The sequence below is a fragment of the Microcaecilia unicolor genome, chromosome 1 (genome assembly GCF_901765095.1).
Source record: "Microcaecilia unicolor chromosome 1, aMicUni1.1, whole genome shotgun sequence".
Lineage (NCBI taxonomy): Eukaryota > Metazoa > Chordata > Amphibia > Gymnophiona > Siphonopidae > Microcaecilia > Microcaecilia unicolor.
The window spans coordinates 566,088,483-566,115,879 of record NC_044031.1 but is presented as its reverse complement, the minus strand read 5'-3'; the positions used below and the strand labels follow the sequence as shown (position 1 = coordinate 566,115,879).

Sequence of the window (27,397 nt, the reverse complement as noted above, 5' to 3'; positions counted from 1 at the left end):
CAAGGAAATTACGCATTTTAGAATTTTTTTATAATATGAATACATTAGTAAAAGATGACTCAGTAATAAAGAAAAAAAGTGTATGGGTACCACCTACTCAAATGAACCCAATGATTCAAGCATTTGAGAGAATGATTATAAAAGATGTAGATGCTTTAGAGAAAAGAGATAAAAACCCATACTGCAATATAACTAGAGAAGAAAAAACAGCTATCGATTCATTAAGAAATGATACGAGCATTGTAATAAAACAGGCAGAAAAGTGAGGAGCGGTTGTAGTGATAGAGACAGAATTATACATTAAAGAAATAAAAAGACAGCTAAGTGATACTACTTTTTATTTACCGTTATCAAAAGATCCAACTAATGTTTTGAAGTCTAAGATAGAATCCCTTATTGATTTGGGTTTACAAGCAGGATTATTGACAGTTAAAGAAGGGACTTTCCTATGAACAGAACACCCATGAACGCCAGTAATTTATATTATTACCTAAAGTACATAAATTTTTAGCAAATCCGCCAAAAAGACCAATTGTTTCTGGGATAGGGTCTGTATTGGAACCGCTATCAAAATTTACAGACATGTTTATCCGACCTTTAATTCCCCTCATCCCGTCCTATGTGAAAGACTCAACGCATATTATTAATATACTAGATGAATTAGAAATTATTGATAATGATATTTTACTAGTAACGTTTCACGTTGAGTCTTTGAATACGAATATTCCGCAGGATGAGGCTCTAACAGTAATTAATCAATCACTATCTCACAGGAAAATATTCAAAAGAATACCTACAGAATTTATTATGCACTTAATCACTTTAGTTCTTAAAGAGAATTTTTTCATCTTTGAAGGTAAATATTATAAACAGGTGAAAGGGACAGCTATGGGGGCAACAGTAGCTCCCTCTTTGGACAATCTTTTTATGGCATATTTTGAGGAGAGATATATACAAAATAATCCATATAAAGAACATATTATGTTGTGGAAAAGATTTATTGATGATATCTTAATGATATGGAAAGGTAGTGAGGCATTATTATTTTTTTTTTAAATGGTTAAAAACAAAAGATAAGAATTTAAAATTTCAGATGAATTATAGTAAGAAGGAGATCCCCTTTTTGGACATCAGGATTCTATTTAAACAGGGTAAATTTACGACTACATTGTATAGAAAACCGACAGACAGAAATAAGTTGTTGAAATGATAGCTGTCATAGCCAGCCATTGAAACGAAATCTTCCATTCAGTCAATTCTTGAGGGTAAAAAAAACTATGTTCAGAAGAGAATGAATGTACAAAAAATATGACAATGATGACTAATAGATTTATTCAAGGAGGATATCCAAATAAATATATTAAAGAAGGATTAATTAGAACATCACAGTATGAAAGAAATGACCTTCTCCATTCAAAGACTGATGCTAAGAGTAAAAATGAACAGGATTATATGTTCTTTATATTTTTACCATATGTCATCAGATTTGATTAAGATTTTCAGAAAGCATTGGTCATTGATACAGAATATACCATGTTTTGCTGATAAAGAGTTACTTGTAGCTTTTAAAAGGAATAAGAATCTGAGAGATTATTTATCATCATCAGCATTACCAGTATCGTTTAGAAATGACCCAGTATGGGGACATTACCCATGTCTGAAATGCACTTTTTGTAATGTGAACTTAAAAACAAAACATTTTATTAACCCATCAACGGGAGATAGATTTGAGTTAAAACAATATTCAAATTGTAAAATATCACAGGTAGTCTACGCAGTAATTTGTCCATGTGGACTGGTGTACATTGGAAAGACCATCAGGGCATTTAATAAACGCATTGCAGAGCATAAGAGTGCAATAAAGAGGAATGCACTAGAAAAGCCATTAGTAGAACATATGTATAAACTTAAACATTCATTTGAAGAATTCAAATTTTTGGTTTTATTAAAGATCAAAACATATTGGAGAGGAGGTGATGTTAATAAACAATTGCTACAAGCGGAACAAAGAATGATTTTTAAATTTAACACTGAGTCCTTTTAAACTAAACCAAGAAAATGATTATACTGTTTTTTGGGGTTTGTTGTTTTTTGATTCATATGTTAATGTTTTCTATTAGTCTACCTTTTTTACTATTATTCTATCATAGTAAGGAGACTGCTGCCTTTTTTGTTTGTGTTTATTCACAATAAATATGCATGAGATAAATGTGCATGTACTACCTCCAATGTATACTAATCTACTTGACTATTATGGGTCATGGCATGGAAGAAGAGTCTAGGTTGAGTGGCTGAGTCGAGGATTGGCTCAGGGAGGATTCTACACCGGGGAGGAGAGTGCTTGTCCCTGGGGGGCCTGTAGGGGAGCATGTGCTGGGAGATTTGATCTTGAATGGGGGTTTGAATATAGGGGTCCTTGCCTTCAAAACACCATAAGAATCAAGTTGATTTATTAAATAATACAATTTTAAGTTCACATGGCACAATGATGTAATTTTGCTATCTTATTCTAATGTGTTTCTTAGCATAACCTAATTAATGCATACATATAAAAGTTTAATTGAAATGGTTGATTTCATCATCAAGAAGATTTGCATAAAACAATTTCTGCTAGAACCTTTAAAAAGTAGTGCCTATGGCAATAATTTGAAGACTCTAGAAGACTTATCTGATATCAGTGGTGCAATAAAAAAAGTTGGCAGTAGCAATTAATCAAAAGGTCCTTTTACCAAGCTGTGGTAAAAGGACCCCTGTAGTGGCATCAGCACATGGATTTGCCATCTGCAGAGGCCCCCTTTTACCTCAACAGGTAAAAGGCTTTTAAAAAGAGAAAAGAAAGTAAAGAAAAATGCCATGCAGCCATTTCCCGGGGAAGTCCTTACCACCACCGATTAGGAGGTAGTAAAGGCTCCCGCGCTTACCCAGCAGTAACCAGGCAGTGCGTGGTGGTGGCCAATTACCGCCAGGTAAGCCCCGTGTGCTAAATCTAAAAACAAATTCTAACATGCTCCTGTGGTAGCCCAGCAGTAGTGACAAATTGGCATGCGACAAGCCTGCGGGAGACTTGCTGCACCTTTGTAAAAGGGCCCCCAAATGATTGAACTCACCCATTTTTCTTCACATTAAACTAAACATGACCAAGACTGAGCTTCCTATCTTTCCCCCTAAACCAACCTCTCCTCCTCCCCCATTCTCTATTTCTGTGGATAACACTATCATCATTCCTGTCTCATCAGCTCGTAACCTTGGGGTCATCTTCGACTCCTCCCTCTCCTTCTCTGCACATATTCAGCAGACTGCTAAAACCTGTCGTTTCTTTCTCTATAATATCAGCAAAATTCGCCCTTTCCTTTCTGAGCACACTACCAGAACCCTCATCCACACTCTTATCACCTCTCACTTAGACTATTGCAACTTGCTTCTCACAGGTCTCCCACCTAGCCAGCTCTCTTCTCTTTAATCTGTTCAAAATTCTGCTGCACGACTAATATTCCGCCAGTGTCATTATGCTCATATTAGCCCTCTCCTCAAGTCACTTCATTGGCTTCCTATCCGTTTCTGCATACAGTTCAAACTCCTCTTATTGATCTATAAGTGCATTCACTCTGCAGCTCCTCAGTACCTCTCCACTCTCATCTCTCTCTACATTCCTCCCCGGGAACTCCGTTCACTGGGTAAATCTCTCTTATCTGTACCCTTCTCCTCTACTGCTAACTCCAGACTCCATTCCTTTTATCTTGCTGCACCATATGCCTGGAATAGACTTCCTGAGCCAGTACGTCAAGCTCCATCTCTGGCCGTCTTCAAATCTAAGTTAAAAGCCCACCCTTTTGTTCTAACCCTTATTCACTTGTTCAGAACCCTTATTTTATCATCCTCGCTTTTCCCTTAGCTCTTGTTTGTCCTGTTTGTCTGTCCTAATTAGATTGTAAGCTCTGTCGAGCAGGGACTGTCTCTTAATGTTCAAGTGTACAGCGCTGCATACGTCTAGTAGCGCTATAGAAATGATAAGTAGTAGTAGTAGTTTTCTTAAGCATGCTTCGTTCCTCATAAGACAAGTGTCCAACTCAGTCTATAAGGATATATCTTTACTTAATCATATTTTTAAATCCATTTCCCAAAAACAGCATAGAGTTTGAAAACAAACCAGAATATAAAAATTACCATCCAGCAATCCATGGAGATACCAGAAAATATAGATGAATGCAACTACAGATTGTGCAATATGACTGAACTTACCAAATTAACAAATCAGCTAAATAGTGAGGACCACCAGTTAAACAATCTTACATCATTGGAACAAATTAAAGAGAACAATTAACATAATAATAGGATCAAGAAATGTAAAACCTCTTATCTATAGCTGTCCCAACTAAAGTCTCTGACTAGCTAGGAACAGCCTCAAAATCTGATTTGAGACTGCCCTTATGAGACTGGGAGGCTGGGCATACAAATGGCAGATTAAATTTAATGTGAGCAAGTTTAAAATGATGCATGTAGGAAAAGGGACCCCAAACTATAGCTACAAGATGCAAGATTCCACATTAGGAGTCACCACCCAGGAAAAGGATCTAGACATCATCATCGATGATACAGTGTGTAGTAGCGGCTAAGAAAACAAATAGAATATTAGGAATTATTGGGAAAGGAATGGAAAACAAAACTAATAATATTATAATGCCTTTTTATTGTTCCATGGTGCTACCACATCTCAAATAATGTGTGTAATTCAAAACACCACATCTGAAAAAAAATCCAAAGATATAGTGGAATTAGAAAAGGTACAGAGAAGGGTGACCAAAATGGTAAAAAGGATGAGACAACTTCCTTATGAGTAACGGCTAAAAAGTCTAGAGTTCTTCAGCTGTCATTTTCTGGAGTGCGATTCTACCTCTGACAAAGCCATTGTGCTGTTTTGTTTTTTTTTTGCCTGCTATTGTGCCCTAGTCCTTTGGCCACAACTAGGGCATACACTATTCAAAAATTTCTGTTGATGAAGACCTTATTTTAGAGCCCCTCATGCAGCCGCTTTGGGTGAAACACAGCCTGTGTTGGGCATTTTTATTGTTTTATTGGGTTTTTTTTTACTCTATAATAAAGATTGATCTGTACTACTGATTGATCTGCTTTATAAACTTAGATTGTAAGTCCCCTGAGGAAAGAAAATTACCTGCTGTACCTGAATATAATTTGCCTTGAACTTCAACTGATAAAGGCTTGAGTTAAAACTAAATTCCCTTCCCGTTCTCTAAATGCTGCAGGACACCAAAATGACACCAATTCAGACCTTGATACAGTGTATATAAAACACATAGTTTAAGATCTTGTAGCTATCAGGGAAGTACAAGTTTTTATTTGTGATATAAAAAAGTACAGGTTGATATTCAAAGAGGGGCATTTTCAATATGATGTCTAAGTCTGACTTTGGATGTTTTGCAAAAAACGTCCAAACTCTAAATAGGGAAGAAGGTCATTTTCAAAAAAGAAAAATGTCTTATATATATATATATATATATATATATATATATATATATATATATATATATATATATATATATATATATATATATATTTTATATTTATTCATTTTCATTAAATAACAAGCTATTACACTTGACAGGTAATTCAGAAAAGAAAAGATTACAATAACAGCAATTTAAAAGTAAACATAGCAATTTCTTTTTTAGACCACTAACTTAGGAGGTGGGTGTAAGGAAAAAGAAGACTTCTTAAATCAAAAATATCGGTTCCTGAGGAAATTTGCTTAACACACTTCTCGGTCCCATCAAAACATATTATACCATCATAGTGGAAAATGACTTTAACCAAGTTTCTTAACAGTTATAAATTCTTTCAGTTGTTCCGGTTGAAAAAAATATATATTTCAAACCAGTATATTTAATAACACATTTACATGGATAGTTCAAGTAAAAGGAGGCTCCCAGTTGCAACACTTCAGATCTCATAGAAAGAAAAAGTTTTCTTCTTTCTTGTGTTTGTTTTGTTATATCTGGGTACATCCATACCTTTTTCCCACGAAAAAGAACATGCATCTTTTTAAAATACATGCGTTTTACTGCCTCTAGGTCTTGTTGGAAAACAAAGGACACAATTAAAGTTGTTCTAGGTGAATCATCTGTTAAGGATGTTTCCAGAATCTCGGATATATATAAAAAAAACCCAATGCCTGATACTCACCTCCCAATATAACACAAATGAATTCAACGCAATAAACACACCAACCCTAAACCTTCCAGTCTCAGAAACGCTAAAAATCCTTGGAGTCACCATCGACCGCCACTTAACACTCGAAACCCACGCAAACAACACAACCAAGAAGATGTTCTACTGCATGTGGAAATTGAAAAGAATAAGACCATTCTTCCCAAGATACGTCTTCCGCAGCCTAGTGCAATCCCTCGTCCTCAGCCACCTGGACTACTGCAACTCACTATACGCGGGCTGCAAAGAGCAAATACTGAGGAAACTTCAAACAGCCCAAAATACAGCAGCCAGGCTCATCTTCGGAAAACCAAGATATGAAAGGGTACAACCACTACGAGAAAAATTACATTGGCTTCCACTCAAGGAACGCGTTACTTTTAAAGTTTGTACACTAGTCCATAAGATCATCTACGGCGAAGCCCCAGCGTACATGTCTGATCTAATAGACCTACCACCCAGAAACGCTAAAAGATCATCCCGAACACACCTAAACCTCCACTTCCCCACTTGCAAAGGCATGAAATACAAGACGTTGCACGCGTCAACCTTTTCCCACAAGAGCACGCAGGCATGGAATACACTACCGCGTAACCTGAGAAGGATTGACGATCAAGCTTCCTTCCGTAAACTACTAAAGACTCACCTGTTTGAACAAACTTACGGAAAGAGCCAACTCACATAGAGTCCACACTCACTATTCATCAATGCATTTTACATCCACTTTGATCCCTCATCCCGCACCCCAATCTATCACGCACCTATCCACGGAACTATGGACACCATATGTCTTTGTCTAACACTACCCTTTAGCTTCCCATTGCCCCCTTCCAATTACTTCTATGTTGATATCCCATTGTCATATTCCAAATCTGATATTTGAATGTCTCTTATACCTTTGCACAATGTAATCCATAACCAAATTGTAACAAATGTATTTCTATTATTCATATCCTATTGTAAGCCACACTGAGCCCGCAAAAAGGTGGGAAAATGTGGGATACAAATGCAATAAATAAATAAATAAATAAATAAATGTTCCTCTGGTACCTCTGGTGGTACAGCTTGAAGGGTATCATCCACTGATTTTTTTATATAAATATAATATATTTTATTCAATGGTGGAAAGGATTCTGGGGTAAAATTTAGTACTTCTGAAAGATATGTTTTAAAGGCTTCCTGTGGATTGATTCCAAGTTCCTGAGGAAAATTCAAAAAACGTAAATTCAACCTACGGTTGTAATTTTCTATTTGCTCGAGTCGACGGTGGATTATACTGTTATCCTTAATCACCGAGGCAGATACTCCTTGCAACTGAGAAATATCATCTCTAACAGCTTTAAATTGCTCAGCCGTTTCTTGATTAGAAGTATTTAAAGAAAGTTTTAAATTTTCAACAGTACCTAGCAAAGTTGCAATCTCTTGTGCTGTTCTGGCTGTCGTCAATTCCACTCTCTGGAGAGCGTCCCATATGCTCTCCAGAGTAACCGCTGTCGATCGCATTTTCTGAGCTCCTGGCTCAGCCAGGATCGCTTCCATCTCCTGGCCTCCTGAATGGAACGCCTCTCTAGTTCCTCGATCGTCGGCCAATACCCCTTCCACTTCCGGGTCGGGCAGGTCTCGCCTGAAGAGGCGGCCATCGGGCGGCAGCGGCGGTTGATGGTCCGGAGGGGAGAGTGACACATCTAGCCCCAAGACTCCAAGGGTGTCTTCCCCCGTGGCTTCAGCAGGGCCCCTCTCGGTAAGTTGGACCGATTGCCTCGAGGCAAAGCGCTCTATAGTTTGTTGTTGCAGGGGTAGTTTAACGGCGGCCGAGGAAACCGTCTTAACTAACCCCTTACGCTTTGTATGAGGCATATTTCTTGAGGAAAAAGGAATTTGTTCTCCAGACTAACGAGAGCTTACACCAGGAGGAGTTAGTGCGCCGCCATCTTGACACGCCCCCATATATTTTTTTTAATACTGTGGACGTTTTGTTTTTTGGACGTTTTGTGATGTAGACATTTTTTTGGTCCATTTTTGAAAAACAAAAATGTCCAAGTTCAAAACACCCAAAATTAAGCCATTGGGATGTAGGAGGAGCCAGCATTTTTAGTAGACTGGTCCCCATGTCATCCCAGGACAGCAATAGGGCACCCTAGGGGGCACTGCAGTGGACTTCATAAACTACTCCCAGGTTCACATATCACCATTGCTCCCTTACCTCCTGTGCTGAGCCCCCCAAAACCCACCCAAAATCCACTACCCCCATCTATACACCACTACCATAGCCCTTAAGGTGAAGGGGCACTTATATGTGGGCACAGTGGATTTTTGGTGAGTTTTGGAGGACTCAAAGTTTCCTCCACAAGTGTAACAGGTAGGGGGAGGTAGGATCCTGTGTCCACCTGTCTGCAGTGCACTGCACCCACCACTAGACTACTCCAGGGACCTGCATGTTGTTCTAATGGACTTGAGTTTAACATTTGAGGCTGGCATAGAGGTTGGTAAGTAATGTTTTTCATCACATTTGGGGGGGAGGGGGTTAGTGACCACTGGGAGAATAAGGGGATGTCATTCCTGATTCCCTCCAGTGGTCATCTGGTTATTTATGGCACCTTTTTGTGCCTTATTCGTAATAAAAACAGGTCTAGCTCAAAATGTCTAAGTTTTAGTCCTGGACGTTTTTGTTTTCTTCCATTATGGCTGAAAAACATCTTAGGAACACCCAAGTTCTGCCCTGAACATGCTCCTGGCACTCCCCCTTGAGATTTGGACACACTTCTGGTGGACTTCAGAGAAAAACATCTAAAAATAGGTTTCGAAAATACTGATTTGGACGTTTATGTGAGAAAAAACGTCCAAAAACAGACATGCCACTTTTTGGACGTTTTTCTCTTTTGAAAATGAGCCCAAAAGTGATATAAGTGTCCAGTAACAGCTCGTGTCTGGTTAAATCATCTGTTCGGGGCTAACTGCTAATTTTCAGCGGCACTTAAGTGGCTAGTGCTGCTGAAAATAGCTGGTTAGCGCCAAACTGAAAACTGACTATTTTGGGACAGAGTCAACACTTGACTGGTTAAGTGCCAATATCCAGCACTAAACCAGTCAGGGTAACCACATAAATAGGACCACATAAAAGTCAGTCCTATCTTTATGTGATGCCCCATAGGCAACAGGTGGTTAATATCACATGTAACTGGCTATGCATTAGCTGGCTTCACAAACCTGGAAATTCAATGCTGGTGCCCAGACATGCCCCATCCAGGCCCACACATTCTTGGCTCAGGCCCACCCAGTCCTAGTCTGCGAGCCACTCGCAGCTTTGATGTTATTTTTTTCTTACCCGCAGCGGCGAACGGGCGGCACTAAAAGCAGCAAGCAACCAGGCTCGTCGACTCCGTCCTTCCTTCGCTTCCTGCCCTCTCAGCGTCCCGCCCGCTCAAAAGGAAATGACATCAGAGGAAGGCGGGACGCACGCAGAGAGGGCAGGAAGCGAAGGAAGGACGGAGTCGACGAGCCTGGTTGCTTGCTGCTTTTAGGGCCGCCCGTTCGCCGCTGCGACTTGGGGAGTGGAGTGGAACTGAGCCAGCAGCCTATCTATTCCACTCCCCTGCGCAGCCGTCGCCGAGGCAAGTTAAAGCAGGCAAACCTGTGAACTGCTGCAAGCTGCATCCACGTTGTCGTTGTTTGAGACAGACAGATGGGAGATGCTGTGAAGGGTGAGAGAGGGGGAGGGAGATGCTGGATAGAATGGGGAAGGGGATGGATAGAAACAGGATGGGCAGGGGAGAGAGGAGAATTGCTGGACAACAGGGATTGCTAGAGGGGACAGGGGAGAGAGGAAATTTGCTGAAGATGGATGGAGGAGAAGGCAGGGGAATGGAGAGTTGGTAATTCCTGCATCAGCTGGACATGGAGTGGAGGGCAGGGGAAGGAGGAGAATTGCTGGGCATGCATGGATGGAGGGGAAAGGGGAGAGGGAATTTGCTGGAGATGGATGGAGGAGAAGGCAGGGGAATGGAGAGTTGCTGGACATGGCGGAGGGCAGGGGAAGGAGGAGAATTGCTGGGCATGGATGGAGGGGAAAAGGGAGAGAGGAAATTTGCTGGAGTTGGATGGAGGAGAAGGCAGGGGAATGGAGAGTTGCTGGACATGGAGCGGAGGGCAGGGGAAGGAGGAGAATTGCTGGGCATGCATGGATGGAGGGGAAAGGGGAGAGAAGAAATTTGCTGGATATGGATGGATGGAGGAGAGGGCAGGAGAGAATGGAGAGTTGCTGGACATGGATGGATGGAGGGGAGGGCAGGGGAAAAGAAAGAGGAGACTTGCTGAACATGGATTGATGAATGGAGGGGGCAGGGGACAGAGGACATTTGCTGGATATGGGTGGATGGAGGAGAGGGCAGGGGAGAATGGAGAGTTGCTGGATGGAGGGAGGGGAAAGAAGTCAGGGAGGAGATGCGCATGGATGGAGGGGAGGGAAGAGAGGAGAAATGCTGGACGTGGATGGAGTGGAGGCCAGGGAAGAGAGGAAAAATGTTGGACAAGGATGGAGGGAAGGAAAGACAAAGGAAGGAGATGCTCATGGATGGAGGAGAGGGAAGACAGAGGAAGTAGATGCACATGGATGGAGGGGAGTGAGGAGAAATGCTGGACATGGATGGAGGGGAAACTGCTGAGTTGAGGAAGGATAGGGACAGGGGTACAGATGGTAGACAGGACACATAAGGACACAAGAGGATGGTGGATATGGTGAGAGAAAAAATATCAGATGGAAAGAAGACACTGCATGAAACAGAAGACACTGGGACCAAAGCGAATAGATCAGACAACAAAGGTAGAAAAAAGTATTTTATTCAGAATTTATTAATTGGAATATGTCAGCCTTTGGAAATGTACATCTGTGATATTTTGCATGTAGGTTTCAATTTTTCTGGTATTGCTGCATGCTAAGTCTAACTTCTTGAGTTAACTTTCCAGTTCAGTATTTTGCCTTCATATTTTTTGATTTCTAGTTCCTTGTGTCATGTCCGTTGTGTCATGTGTTGTTCATGTGTGATCAAGGTGCAGTATTCTGATTGCGTGTAGTATTTGCAGCCCCTTTTGTTTTGCTTTTTTTTTCACGAGGTAGTGTATTGGTGTTTTAGAGCCTAGTGTAATTACAGTTCTGCCTTTTGAAGCATAAGGTTGTAGCTCGTCCTGTCCTTGGAATTAGTGCTCTTATGGTTTAGTAAGGATATGAGTGTGTTTTTGCACAAGTTTGTGTATAGCATTTTGCAGTGGAGCGATTGTGGGATAATGTAATTATATTTAAAAATATCATTTTTTCCATTAAGTATGTATGTGGTTATACTGATGCAGGGCAGCTTTTGGGCAGACTACTTAGAAATCCATCATCAAGTGAATTCTAAGGCATTATTTTGTAGGATCCCAAGAGACACTGCTCATACTTATATAGACAGTGTGTGCCCACCCATATTAGCTCTGGGCCCACTCAAAATCTCAGGTCTGGCTACGCCACTGGCCCCATCATTGAATTTTTGGGTGTATCCCCAATGTATCAGCCCTGTTAATATCTAAGGATACTGTAACATGAAAAACCTGGAATTTGTGATTGAATTTTTTGCTATTTGCCTTTCTAGCCGAGACATAGTTGTAACATGTCTGAGATTCAATATAGCTTAAGGACATTTATGAGGGTTTATTTTTCTTTGATTTAACTCTGAGAGAGCAACATAGTATTAGTAGCCTTCCACTAGCTCAGGAAATAGTATATCACACACCACCTAGCAGTGTCCTGGCATATCTCAGAGGACCAAAAATCATAACACAACCTCACACTGGCTATGTAAAAATCCTGCGAGACACCCCACTCTGTGTAGCATATGGTCAATCTTATAGATGGAGAAAAAAAGCTTCAGTTTTGCCACCCAGCCAGTCCAACACAGCAGGCTATAAGGCATAGGTTTGGCGTGCCATCACATAGCTTCAAAAAAACTCCATCAAAATGATTAACCACTTCCTAACTGGCAGTTATGTGTGTCTCAGCAAACATGCAAGTCAGTTTCTTATGCACTCCTAATACAGTTTTCCAAAGTACTTATATGAGATATAGCCGGGGACACCGAAAGAAATCATTTAGCTTTTTCCAAATGCTGTAGTGTTCAGCTTATTTCGGTGGTCTCCGCTCTTCAACCCGAGCGATCAAAGGAACCATAACTGATTTATTTATCTCAGAGGACACCAGCTTATCTTTAGCCATCAAAAGACTCACCATCTCCACAGTCCGAGATTTCCAGAGAGATCAAAGTCATGCTAGTGTGATGTTTGTGGAAGTGAGCTTGGAGAACGGTCTGTTTTCTTTGGGGAGTTTTGGATGTGAGACAATTGGAGCCTTTGCAGTTGTAAATATGTTTGATGCCTGCCTCTGCTGAAGAAGTGCCTGTTTAAGTTTGATCTGAAGTGACTCAGATCTGAAGTGATTTGACCTGAAGTGAGTCAGAGAGCATCTAGTGTGTGATCTCTATTATATAAGGAGTGTGTGAAGACGAGGCTTCTCCTCCTGCTCTCCAGCAGGCCTCACTGGCCTTTGGCTCCTGAGCAGGACTCTGGTGAACACACCAACCTTCAGGATCCTAGGTCCCTTGTTCACTCAGGGTGACCTTGTTCTTAATATGCAAATTAGATGTAGATTAGACTTCTTCCAGCTTAAACACTTTCACAGGTCTTCCCACTGAGCCCTCACACACAGACACCTGGGCCCAGTGCTAACAGCCCCTCTAGCCTGAACAGGATATTCTTCCCCCACTCTGAGGGTACAGCTCTGTCCTCCAGCCCCTGGCTGCTAGTTCCCTGTTCTTACTACATAGGTCTATCCACAACACAGTTCATCAAAAGTCCACAGAGTCCAGCCAGTACCTTCAAGGGGATCTTCTTCCACCAGCTGCCAGGTCTCCAGCTTCTCTCTCCTCTCTCTTCTCTTTCCTTTCACAAACTTCTGTAGGTATAAGGAGGATGATTAGCTTAGCCACCCCATTAGGCTCTTCCCCCTAATTCCAGGCAGGACCCAGCCCATAACAACTTATACCTATTTCTAGCCCAGGACTCTCCTTGGTCCTAGCAACCTCCACCTGGACATTCCCCTACTGGCTCCCTCTAGTGACTCCTCAGTAATAACATGACCTGGACATTCCCCCCCCCCCCCCCCCCCCCCCCCCCCCCCCCCCCCATTTCTATGGGACCAGCACCCTCTAGTGGCCTACCCAGGATTGGACAGCCCCTTATTCTTCACAAGTGTATGTGAAGATTAGAACAAGCAAAAGGGAGGAGCAAGCCTCACGTGACAGTGAGAAATGAAAAAAACGTGAGGTGGAACAACAAAGAGTAATGTTAAAGTTCTGGCTGTAGAAACTCTACAATATCCTCGTTGAGTCAAAAAAATGCTGAGTTGCAAAAGCTGTCCGACTGGCAAAAGTCTGTGATGCATTTGTTGTTAAAAATCTCCACCACAACATCAGAGATCTACTTGACCCCTGAGGCAGGCTTTTGTGCCGAAACACAGCCATGTCGGGTCATTTTTCAGCTGTTTCCAATTAAGACTACTTGATGTCCTCCTTGGTTCCACCTCACTTTTTTGTTTGTGCATGTGAAGATTACCAGCCTTTTTCAGCCTCCTGGAGGAGAAGTCTTTGTCATGGCTCACACCCTAGAAAACTAATATTATGTATCCGGCTCACTCTCATGCTCCGAGGTGAACACTAGATGACCTCATACTGTAGAGTGAGTGTATATCAGCTGGGGGTTAAACTCATCTTGTACTCTTCCTGACTAGGAAGACTAGGAAGCTTGTGCTTCATTATCACTGGGGTCCAGCAAAGGCAAGTCATAGTAAAGGCTGTTATCTCTGAATGAGTTGAATCGCACTGATTATAGATATTGGAAAATGTTCTGGGACACTAAAGTACAAGATAAACACCCATTCCAGAGTGCAGTTACATTAACTCTGCAAAAACTGGCTTACACCAGAGAAAATGAAGAGCTGCTGCCTTTCTATAGATTATTGTCATCAAAACATATTGGATTCTTCCCAATCTGATTGCCAAATGGCTCAGACTTAGGTGCACATCCTAGAAATGACTGCACCTGAATAACCGTGCAAGTAGTTGAGAGAGACTTAAAAAAAAAAAAAAACCCAGAGCTTTCAAATACAGGGAAAAGATTGTCACTTGGTTTTACCTAGCAGTCACTCCTGCAATCATGGTGACAGTCTACCATTTTTTTCAGTGTGATTTGTCAAACCAGTATTAAGGGGCTTGCTTCACTTTTGTCTGAAAAACATTGATAGAAGGAAGAAATAAAGTGATTTCTACATTAGCCCACTTTAATACACAAAAATATAGGTTAATGAATAAGACCAGAGTAGCAAAAAAATATAAGGTAATACTTATTTTGTTGGACTTACTTCACACAATTATGGATTAGCTTTTGGGAACTATTGCTATATTTTTTGTTAGTTTTTATTTGTTAACTTGTATTTCTCTGAAGTCATAGAAGATTTAGGCAGCAGAAGCATCAAAAGTAAATTAGAGACATTTCTAGAGGAAAAAGAAATTGGTGGGTTTGATCTTATTACTCGACACTTGGAGAAGTGTTGCCTCAGTGATTTTAAGTGGATTGCTATATTTGGTGGTCCACAAGAAATTTTCTTCATTGCTGTTAGGCAATCAGTAAAAGATGGACTTAATGGACCTCTCTGCTCTCCTTTCAAACATAAAGCTATTATGAATCAGCAAAACATGGAATCAGCTTCAAATTATTCATATTGCTTCAGATTTTACTACATCTTCTGGGAAATATCTGATTGATTTCCTTGGCATCTACAAAGGAAGTGTGTGTGTGTGTGTGTGTGTGTGTGTGTGTGTTTGTATTTGTGTGTTTTTAATAGAATCTGAAAAATCCAGCTGGTTCAAGGTTAACCTCAAATTATTTGCCCACCTTTACTCATAATTGTCATATATAAAAGGGTATATTGAGACATATAAGTATAAGTTGTTTTTGAGTGTATGATTTTTTGTTTGTTTTATAGTTCTCTGCCCTGCAAATGAAATCCTTCTGGACTCAACAGGAGTCTTACTGAGCCCTGGCTATCCCGACAGTTATCCAAACCTGCAGATGTGTGCTTGGACCATCAGTGTAGAAAAGGGCTATAATATCACCATGTATTTCGAGTTCTTCCAGACAGAAAAAGAATTTGACATTCTTGAGGTGTTTGATGGTAACTATATATGTTATATAATTCTGAATACTCCAGTATATTATCTTGTCATTCATACAGTTCATATAGGTGCATGTTTTCTAAAATACAGTAAAATGTGGTCTTAGTGTGTCCTTACTGGTCATTCCCACACGCTAAGGCCATTTTGCCCACCAGGGTAAAATGGCCAATTTTTCTATTTTACTTATTAATGGCCACGTGATAATTTTCCCATTAGCGCGTGGCCATTAGCACGCGAGCAGTAAGAGCTCATGTGCTAACCATGTGCTAATGGATTAGCATGTGGCAATGTAGCTGCACTAACTGATTAGCATATAACACGCCCACTCTCCGCCCCCCAAACTTGCCCCAGTGCTAAAAAAATAAATTTTATTATTTAGCACATCGGTAGCACAAGCACATGTAAAAATTACCCCAGGACGCCTCAGCATGCCCCAAGCTAAGCCCTTTTTTGCTGTGGTAAACATGCATTAGTGCTTACTGCAGTTTAGTAAAAGGACCCCATAGTCATTCTAAATATAGTGGGGGTCCTTTTACAAAACTGCGGTAGAAAGTTGCCTTAGTGCACCCTTACATGAGATGTTCCTGCGTGTTAGGACTGTTTTATCACAGCCAGAAAATGGCTGATTTTCCATTTCCCCAAATTATGGCCATTAAACAAATATTAACATAAGAACATAAGAGTAGCCATACTGGTTCAGACCAATGGTCCATCTAGCCCAGTATCATGTTTTCCACAAGTACCTGGCAGAAATCCAAATTGTGGCAACACTCCATACTACAAATCTCAGGGCAAGCAGTTGCTTCCTATGTCTGTCTCAATAGCACTTACCGAAATCTATTTTCTAAGTAGTAAGGGTTCACACGCTAAGCCTGTGCTAATCAGTTAGCATGCAGCACTGTAGAAATTCTAACTGATCTGTGCAAAAAGGCCCAGACGTGTCCCCTCTCAGAAAAATTAGAAATTATTTTTAGCTCATGGTTTGTGCATGCACTGGAACTTATCAGGGGACGCCTCAGCATGTCTCATAGTAAGTCCCTTTAAGCTATAATAAGCATGCACTAGTGCTTATTGTAGCGAATTAAAAGGATACCATAATCTCTTACTATCTCACTCACACTCTAAGGGCCCTGTTTAATAAGCCACACTAGAGGCATGCTAGTGTTTTTAGCACGTTCTAAATGCTAGAGACACCCATAGGAATATATGGGTATCTCTAGTGTTTAGCGTGTGCTAATGCTAGCACACCTTAGTAAAGAGGGCCCTAAATTTTACCATTTTTAAACATTTTTAATGCAGATCTTGGTTTAAAAGAACATTCATTTTTTTCAAATTAATATTATCTCTATTCATAGTTGTGATATGACCAAGGGGCCCTTTTACAAAACAGTGCTAAAAAGTGGCTTTAGTGTGCCTTTATGCAGGTCTTTTCCACACTCCAAGGACAATTTTATCGCAGCTGTAAAATGGCCAATTTTTGTATTAATGGCCACGTACTAATGTTGCCATTTGTGTGCAGCCATTAAAAGATTAGCACATGAGCCCTTACCGACTTTTAGTGGGTCCCACACAGCACCAACTAAACTAAAATTGCTCCAGGGACCTGCATACTGCTGTCATGGAGCTAGGTATGATATTTGAGGCTGGCATAGAGGCATCTCAGGGGGACCAGTGCACTACAAATGCTGGCCCCTCCCACGACCAAATGCCTTGGATTTGGTCCATTTTTGAGATGGCCGGCAGCGGTTTCGATTGTCGCTGAAAAACGAAAACACCCAGCTCAAAAAACGCCCACATCCAATGCATTTGGCCGGCACAAACCATATTTTCGAAACTAAAGATAAACGTCCATCTTTTTTGAAAATACGGTCCGGCCCGCCCCTTCATGGACCCGTTCTCGGTGATGGACGTTTTTACACATGGGCGTTTGCATTCGATTATGCCCCTCTAAATGTGATACAGTCAAGTCTTAATTATCTGATGTAAATGGGACTGAGCTGCTGTCGGATAAATGAAAAGTTGGGTGATATAGAAAACAATGGTAACGCCATCAAAAATGCACATAAAACATACTTTATGCATAAAGAATAGGCATGGGGTATCTGTATTTAAAATACAGTATTGTTTATTAACACTAACCAGCAGTGTGTGAAGCCAAAAAAAGGAAAAGAACCTGCACACTTCTTAATGGCAACACAATAACATCACTGGGGTCTGTCGGATATGCCAGATGGTCAGATTAGTAATGGTTGCATAATTGAGACTATAATGTATATCAATCAGAGAAATGTGTGTTTGTATCACAACATTTTCAAATATTGTAAAAAACTTTTGTATAACTTTTGCAGTCTATATCATGTATAATGTGTCCTATTTGAACATTTTCTTTCTCTGTTTATATCAAGGGCCAAATAGCCATAGTCCACTGCTGATTTCCCTAAGTGGAGACCATACCTCTTCCCTAAATATAAGCAGCACTGGCCATGAAGTATTTCTCCGTTGGTCAGCAGACCATGGCACTAACAAAAAAGGCTTCCGAATCAGATATATAGGTATGTGACTGGAGCACTTACAATTTCTTTCAGCGTGGAAACTGGAATGCAGTGCCAACTTTTTCAAACATAATATGGTCTATGTTATATTTCTTATTACAGTATGCAGAGACGTCTGGTTGGAAGGCTGTTAAGAAGGCCTCAAATGAATTTTTGTAAATTCACTGACCTTTTTTTCCTTTGTGTGACATTTTAATGTTCATGAATCTATGCCAATTTAACAAACCTATGCTAATTTCCAAATTAGTGGTAATAAAACACATTAGCATTCTTTGCATCCTTCAATGGAAATAGATGCCAGATTGTAAGCACATGCTATTGTGCAGTCCTGAATTTTTGAGTAAATGTTATTTGCTGAGAACTTTCAGTAATCAATGCATTCTGTTATTATGTTTTTCATAAAGAATAATGTGAAGCATAAAGCAAACCATGATTACCTAAAACATATTTTCATTCCTAAATTCCATATCTAGGCAAATATTATATTTAAGCAGAAACCCACAAACATTAATAGTGAGTCCAATATTGCCCCGTCCAGCCTCAATCTTACCCAAGCACTCTCTTTCCCCAAAATCCTCACCCGTCCGTATGCAGTCTACCTTTGTTCTCTTTAACCTGCCAGTCATCTCTCTCCTTTCTTTCTCTCTCCCAGGCACTTTCTCTTCTTTCTGTCCCAACCTTCCTCCCTCCTTCCAAAAGTCTCTCTCTCTCTCTCTCTATCTCTCTCTCTCTCTTCCATATTGCTCTTTTCTCTCCCCTAGGAACAATCTTTCTCTCTTTCCACTACCCTGACACTCATTCCCCCTCCATGTTCCCTTTTATCCATTCTGAGTCATCCCACTCCTCCCTCCCTCCCTCTCTCTCTCTCTCTCTCTCTCTCCCCCTTCATCAACCGAGCACTATCTCTCTCTTCCCTTCCATTCTTTCTCCTCGTTGTTCTCATTTGTCCCCATGGCTCATTGCTTTCTGATAAATCTTAATTAGTTTTGGAGAGCAAAAGGTTACTAATACTATAAAAATAAAATTTGCTCTATTGATAGTGGAAACAGAAGATCTGTTAAAGGGCTAACATTTAGGGGTCCTTTTACTAAGGTACACTGAAAAATGGCCTGCACTAGTGTAGGCGCTGGTTTTTGGCACACACAGATTTCATTTTTCAGCATGCCTGTAAAAATGCCTTTTTAAAATTTTTGCCAGAAATGGACATGCAGCAAAATTAAAATTGATGTGCATGCATTTTGCTTCTGAGACCTTACCGCCAGCCATTGACTTGGCGGGAAGGTCTGACGCATTACCGGGTGAAAATGACCTATGCACATAGAAAGCCACTTAATGTGCGTCCGCTACGTGCATCAGAAAATAAAAAATATTTTTTCAACGTGTGTCAAAAATGAAATTACCGCAAGGGCCATGCGGTAGCTGGGCAGTAACTCTAAAGTGGCGCACATTGGGCACAAGTAGGCACCTATCAGGCTTATTTTTGAAAGTGATCACCGGCCATCTTCTGACATAAATTGGGAGATGGCCGGTGATCTCTCAAAAGCGGCAAAATCGGTATAATCGAAAGCTGCTTTTTTGACACCATCGCCGCTTTTCCGTCACCGAGCAGGCAAAAGTTCAAGGGGGCGTGTTGGCGGCATAACATAGGCGGAACATGGGGGGGGCATGGGCGTGGCTACCAGATGGCCGGCTTCAGTGCATAATGGAAAAAACAAAAGCGGTGTTAATGAGTATTTCGCCGGTTTTACTTGGTCCTTTTATTTTTACGACCAAGCCTCAAAAAGGTGTCCCAACTCACCAGATGACCACCGGACGTAATGGGGGATAACCTCCCCGTACTCCCCCAGTGGTCACTAACCCCCTCCCACACTAAAAAAATAAAAATAAAAACCTTTTTTGCCAGCCTGTATGCCAGCCTCAAATGTCATACCTAGCTCCCTGACAGCAGTATGCAGGTCCCTAGAACAGTTTTTGTTGGTTGCAGTGGACTTCAGGCAGGCGGATCCAGGCCCATCCCCCCACCTGTTACACTTGTGGTGGTAAGTGTTGAGCCCTCCAAACCCCCCCAAAACCTACTGTACCCACATGTAGGTGCCCCCCATCACCCATAAGGGTTATGGTAGTGGTGTAGAGTTGTGGGGAGTGGGTTTAGGGGGGATTTGGGCAATCTATTTTGCCGGTGCAATTCGATTATTCCCCTCAAAGCGGCTTAGTAAAAGGGCCCCTTAAGGAACAAGTCTCAAATGCCCCGAGGAAAGTCATAGACTTTTTAACAAAACCTCAGTGGGGTTTCTATCATCAGCTTGAGGCTGATTGAAACAACTCCCAATTCCCATAACGGGAGGGAAAAAAAACACCCAAGAAAAAAACAGTTCAGTCTCTTAAAAATCCCAAAACATTTTCCAAAATCTTCTGTTAAATACAAACTCCCTTATGTCCTAATTTAATTAAATTGTTTCTCAAAAAACTATTAAAGCTTGTAAGGAACGTGACACTTAAGTGAATTCTCCAACTCTGCTATATTGTGCTGCTACTGCTCTGGCGTCAAACGTTGCACTGCCACTACTATCATTTCACAACATCCCAAACTTTCAAAGCTTTGACACCCCAACAAGGAGCTTGACTAACTTCACTGAAGCTATGTCAGAAGGTGCGAAACTTCTTAGTAGACAATAGAGCTCAAGATGAGAAAAGAGTTTAAATAAAATGCTACTGCAGATCGGCCAATCACAAATCAACATTCTACTTAAAGCAACACACTCCATTTTGTTAATCCAAAATAGACTTCCCAATCCGAGGGCCCATACAATCCATACGGTTGCATAGACTACAATGTATAGATACATCATTGTTCACGTTGTCTCAGCCATTTTGAAATATCTCTCTCTCACGTTGACATCCTAATTTGTTCAATGGCCATTCATTTCAAATAAAAAAAAACATATGCTGCCATTCTATACAATGTTCAACCATAGAGACTGTCATTTTTCCCATTGTAATACAATGTTTATGTTCTGTCAGCCTCATAGTTATCTGATGATAGGGTCCACCTTAGGAGTCAGCACTCAAGAAAACATCTAGGTATCATTGTAGCCAATACCCTGAAATCTTCTGCCCATTGAGTGGCAGCGGACAAAAAAGTAAACAGGATGCTAGGAGTTATTAGGAAAGGGATGCAAAATAAGACCAAGAATATTATAATGCCTCTGTATCGCTCCATGGTGTGACCTCACCTTGAGATTTACTTTCAATTCTGGTCACCCTATCTCAAAAAAAGATAGAGCGGAATTAGAAAAGATTCAAAGAAGAATGATCAAAAAACTATATGAGGAAAGGATAAAGAAGTTAGGGCTCTTCAGCTTGGAAAAGAAATGACTGAGGGGCGATATGATTGAGGCCTACACAATCCTGAATGATGTAGAATGAGTAGAAATGAATAGATTTTTTTTTACTCTTTCAAAAAGTACAAAGGCTAGGGGACAGTCAGTGAAGTTACATGGAAATACTTTTCAAACAAATAGGAGGAAATATTCTTTCACTCAGAAAATAGTTACACTCTGTAACTTGTTGCCAGAAGATGTGGTAACAGAGGTTAGCGAACATGGATTTAAAAAAAGATTAGGACATGTTCCTGGAGGACAATTCCATAGTCTGCTATTGAGACAGACATGGGGAAGCCACTGCTGTTCCTGAGATTGTTAGCATGGAATTTTGCTACTATTTGTGTTTGTCAGGTACTTGTGACCTGGATCGGCCACTGTTGGAAACAGGATTTTGGGCTAGATGGACCATTGATCTGACCCAGTATGGCTATTCTTATGTTCTTTCTTAGATGAAGGTACTCTGATCTCTGTAGCTTCACCCTCTTTCCCAGTTACTACTACTACTACTATTTAGCATTTCTATAGCGCTACAAGGCATACGCAGCGCTGCACAAACATAGAAGAAAGACAGTCCCTGCTCAAAGAGCTTACAATCTAATAGACAAAAAATAAAGTAAGCAAATCAAATCAATGAATGTGTACAGGATTGTCATAACTGCTATGTTTCCCCCTCCCCTGCTCTCAGGGGAACTCTGGGCAATTCACCCTCTCTCACAGGTATGATAGCCCAATGTGCGACACACTAATTCCAAGGCTGCTTAAAAATAGACAGGGCTTATACATGCTGTTCCAAGTTCCTTCCCTGCAACTCTAGGACTGCTGCTCACTTTTACTGAACACAACAGCAGCACTTTAGTTTAGTTAGATTTGATGTACCACCTTTGCTGACTCACAGATCAAAGCACTTCATAATACAATAAAAACATAAAAAGTGAAAAATGAACGACAGTTCAAAATAGGAAAGCATCCATCCACACAATAGAAGGTAAAAATGATAGAAAACTGAGATACATATTAACTGTAAAATAAGGATAGATGATAGGGTGCAACAGGCAACCTGCTCAGTCTACAGCTCACATCCCAAAACCTCAAAGGCTTTTTGAAAAGTATTCTGTTTATAATGTTGTTTTAAAATTCTGATGTCAGTTCCAACTCACCATGTATACTCACTTAAACACTAGGCAACAAAATATTTTCCTCCTTCCCCTTCTCTTTCTAGAGAGCTTGTAGTGCACAGCCAAATTTCTTCACCGACTAAGGCTGTTTTGGAAGCATCATTGCCCTTCCTTAAGGTAACAACAGGTAGCATTAGACTGTTCCTTCCCTCTCCCCACCCCCTCCCCGACTGCTAACTTTCACAGTTAGAACAATTGTAACTGATGGATTTCTCTTTTTCAGATTCCTGTCAATCTTGCATGTCCTGCCTTTATGATTCAGCATCTGGGGAAAGATGGGTTTTGCGAGTACCTCCTGGCTTCCCCATGCTAGCTCAGCACCTCATCTGCAGGTCTCATCTCCTCTCTTGCCATCTCTCTTCACCCCTTTTCAGTTAGTCTTGCAATATATCCTCCATAACCTTAGAGGGAACCAACTAAATTCCTCCTTTTTTTTCTTCAGCTGCATGATAGCAGTGTTAGATCAAACTGAAAACAGCACAGTAAGCCTGGCAGGGCTACATTGTAGCTCTTTCGCTTTTTCTCCTCTCTAATGGCCTCAAACCTTCTGGCCATTAGTGAAGAAAAGCATTTTTAAAACTATAGGGGTTATTTCTAACTTTTCTAATTGCTCTTCTAGCCGTTTTAACTCATCTCCTTCTGGGCTTCTCTGTATCCTTTCCACAGCATAAACTTACACTTGTAAATGCTAGTATTCTAAATCTGAAACTCATCATAATCCAGCAGCCAGATTAAAAATTCACTTTATCAAAAGAACAACACTATACATGAGGTGCGGTTTGTGATGAGCTGCTTCTCTACTCTGGACCTATCTTCTAGTGCAGCAACTTATTAATTTGTTTTGTCTATGTATATAGTGCTAGTATTCTAGACTTTTCCATGTGCAAGAGGTGGGTTAATGCAGGCACCAAGATTAGAGAATTACTATTTAAGGGCCCTGTTTACTAAGCTGTGCTTAGCATGTGCTAATGCTTAAGACACCCATAGGAATATAATGGGTGTCTCTAGCATTAGCGCGCCTACAGCGTGGCTTAGTAAACAGGGCCCTTATTGTCTTCCCTATAGGATAAAAGCAGGACTGATTTTACTGCATTTACTGCATGCACTTTGCACATACCACACCTTAACGTTTGACATTAAGGTGCAGTAAGTGCAAAAACACATTTTAGCAAAAAACTCCCTGAGTTAGTCTAATAAAATGGTAATACCCACAACTTGTATTTTGATCCTTATGTCCACATATTGAAGTGGAACAATTACTATTCTCTGTGATTAAATGGAAACATTTTGGCACCATCTCCCCAAATTTGACCCCCAAGTATATAGATATTATCAAATGTTTATTAATTAACTTAATCAACATGATATTATCTGTACATTTTTTTAAGTATGGATTAGCAAGTTACGCATTTGCCACCCATCAGTGAATGCATAACTTCCTTTGCATATTGGCCCATGTATTTTTTTTCTGTTGTTGCTAATTTTGCATGTTTTCTTCTTTTTTAGCTTTCTATGCCATCTCTATTAGGCAAGCTTGAATTCTTTTCCTATGTTGTATAAATATGTCAAGGCCATCACCTGCCACTCAATATTATTTTCCCCTAGTGTTTGAACACAACAGCAATGCCTGTGGTGCATAGTTGTGGTCCTTAGAACCATAAATCTGTTTGGATTTCAGTAAACTATAATATACAAATTATATTGCATTATATTTCACCTTTATTACCCTACTCTTCCCAAACAAAGCTCAGATCTATTTACAAAATTTTTATATAAATAAAAAAATTAAATTCTCCACTTAGTTCCAATATAAAATTAGAGAGGATGCATCCCTAAGACTCACAATCAATCCATATAGAGCTCCCAAGGAGTCAGACCCCTTTCGTTAGCCTCCTTTGTGGCAACCTGCTTCCAAAACTGGGCCAGCTCTTCACCTCTTCTAACAGCTGGCAAGGCTGGTACTAGATATTGATTTGGAACACTGGCTGCATCTACTGCTGGAAACTGAGCTGAATTAAAGCTGCTCAGCTGGGTGAGCTCTTCATATTGCCCTAGAGCTGGAAGCAAGGACTCAAACTGAATACTAGTCTGAAACTTTGGCCGCAGCTGTTGGTGAAAATTAAGCCAGTTTTATACCCAAAGTATGCAAGCATGCTCTGAATATTTTACTGTGTATTTCCTGAAAACCAGATTTGTTTTGAGACCCTAACCTGTAGAGTTATGTAACTTTTGCCAATTGAATAACAATAATCTGATACTCTTCCAGAGTTAGCAGTTGAATTTAACAAATTATCTAGTTACTATAGCAAATCAACAAACTTGGCTGACAGTTGGTCCATTTGCATTCGTTTTTTCTTTTAAAATTGACACAAATACAATACCACTTGATGCATTGTTTGCATATTTCTCCAAAAATATATTTAACTCCCAGCCTTCTTTGGGTCATGCATAGTAGTATAACTGAATGCCATCTGTGAGATGACAACTGTCAGTCCTATTTAAAAAAAGGAATAGGATCATTTTTCATTTTTCTAGTAGTCTCGTAGTCACACCACTTCTCAAAAAACCATCACTTGACCCCACCTGTCCCTCCAACTACCGCCCCATCTCTCTTCTACCCTTCCTCTCCAAACTACTTGAACGCGCCGTCCACAGCCGCTGCCTTGATTTTCTCTCCTCTCAGGCCGTCCTCGATCCGCTTCAATCCGGCTTTCGCCCACTTCACTCAACAGAAACTGCACTCTCTAAAGTCTGCAATGACCTGTTCCTTGCCAAATCCAAAGGTCACTATTCCATCCTCATCCTCCTCGACCTATCTGCCGCCTTTGACACCGTCAATCATAATTTACTTCTTGACACATTGTCCTCATTCGGGTTCCAGGGCTCCGTCCTCTCCTGGTTCTCTTCGTATCTTTCCCAACGCACCTTCAGAGTATTTTCTAATGGCTCTTCTTCCACCCCCGTCCCACTCTCTGTTGGGGTTCCTCAAGGATCTGTCCTTGGACCGCTTCTTTTCTCGATCTACACCTCTTCCCTGGGCTCGCTGATCTCATCACATGGTTTCCAGTACCATATCTATGCTGATGACACTCAGCTTTATCTCTCCACTCCTGACATCACGGTCGAAACCCAGGCCAAAGTTTCGGCCTGCCTCTCAGACATCGCTGCCTGGATGTCCAACCGGCATCTGAAACTGAACATGGCAAAGACTGAGCTCCTTGTCTTTCCACCCAAACCCTCTTCTCCTCTTCCCTCACTTTCCGTCTCTGTTGACAACGCCCTCATCCTCCCCGTCTCTTCGGCCCGCAATCTCGGAGTCATCTTTGACTCCTCCCTCTCTTTCTCTGCCCATATCCAGCAAACAGCTAAGACCTGTCGCTTCTTCCTCTATAATATTAGCAAAATCCGCCCATTCCTCTCTGATCAGACCACCCGAACCCTCGTGCACTCGCTCGTCACCTCTCGTCTTGACTATTGCAACCTTCTTCTCGCTGGCCTCCCACTTAGCCATCTATCCCCCCTTCAATCTGTCCAAAATTCCGCCGCATGTCTTATCTACCGCGTGAACCGTTACTCTCATATCACCCCCCTCCTCAAGTCGCTTCACTGGCTCCCAGTCTGCTACCGTATACAGTTCAAGCTCCTCCTATTGACCTTCAAGTGCACTCAATCTGCAGCCCCCCATTACCTCTCTACCCTCCTCTCCCCGTATGTTCCCACCCGTAACCTCCGCTCTCAGGACAAATCACTCCTATCTGTACCCTTCTCCACCACTGCTAACTCCAGACTCCGCCCCTTCTGCCTCGCATCACCTTATGCCTGGAACAGACTTCCCGAGTCCATACGCCATGCGCCCTCCCTGCCCATTTTCAAGTCCTTACTCAAAGCCCATCTCTTCTCCCTTGCTTTTGGCACCTAACCACCTTCCCCAGTCATGATACCTACACTGACTACATAGTTTGTAACCTTTAGATTGTAAGCTCTTTCGAGCAGGGACTGTCCTTCCCCATGTTAAACTTGTACAGCGCTGCGAAACCCTGGCAGCGCTATAGAAATGCTAAGTAGTAGTAGTAGTAGTAGTAGTATATATATATATATATATATATATATATATATATACATATATATATATATATATATATATATATATACTAGCCGTTAAGCCCGTTAAAACGAGCGAGATTTCCAGCTACCCTCCTCGCCGCCGCTCCCTCCCCCCTCCGTGCCAGGCCCCCTGCAGTGACCTGACAGCGCCTCTCACCTCCATGTGAAAGCGCTGCAGGCAGCAGCAGATCGCTCTGCTGCTGTCTGCAGCGCTTCCACACAGAGGTGAGAGGCGCTGTCAGGTCAGTGCAAGGGGTCCGATACGGAGGAGGGCGGGAGCGGCGGCGGGGATGGGGGGAGGGTGGAGGTTGGTGCGCGCGATGTTCGTTTCCAGGTGGCAGCGTCCAACAGTGACTCCGACACCGTTTCCCTCTCTGTTCCGCCCTCTGACGTCATCACGTCTTGATGCGAGGGCGGGACAGAGAGAGAAGTCTTTACTGCACATTTGCAGGTGAGTCGGTCACTTGCCGTTTATATGTTTGATATATATATATTCCTCAGCATTAAATATCTTGGTACACTCATATCATAAATTGATTATTGTAATTCACTGTACAAAGATATTAGACTCAAATCTTTGTGTTGCCTGCAACTAGTGCAAAATATTACTATTCAAATAACCCACAAAGCCAAAACAATTGATCACATCACACCACTTATGAAGGCATGTCATTGGATCCCCATTCCTTATAGAATTACATATA

The 27,397-nt window shown here is 41.3% G+C and overlaps 1 protein-coding gene across 1 annotated transcript in view; it reads left to right on the top strand.

The window, feature by feature from the left end:
- The window catches only part of CSMD3 (CUB and Sushi multiple domains 3), a 2,043,988-nt gene that overhangs the window by 1,704,834 nt on the left and 311,757 nt on the right, over positions 1-27,397 (top strand). Inside the window, exons 48-49 of the mRNA XM_030189879.1 lie at positions 15,290-15,478; positions 17,885-18,031. Coding sequence (XP_030045739.1) covers positions 15,290-15,478; positions 17,885-18,031 — 336 coding nt within the window. The remainder of the gene's footprint in view (positions 1-15,289; positions 15,479-17,884; positions 18,032-27,397) is intronic.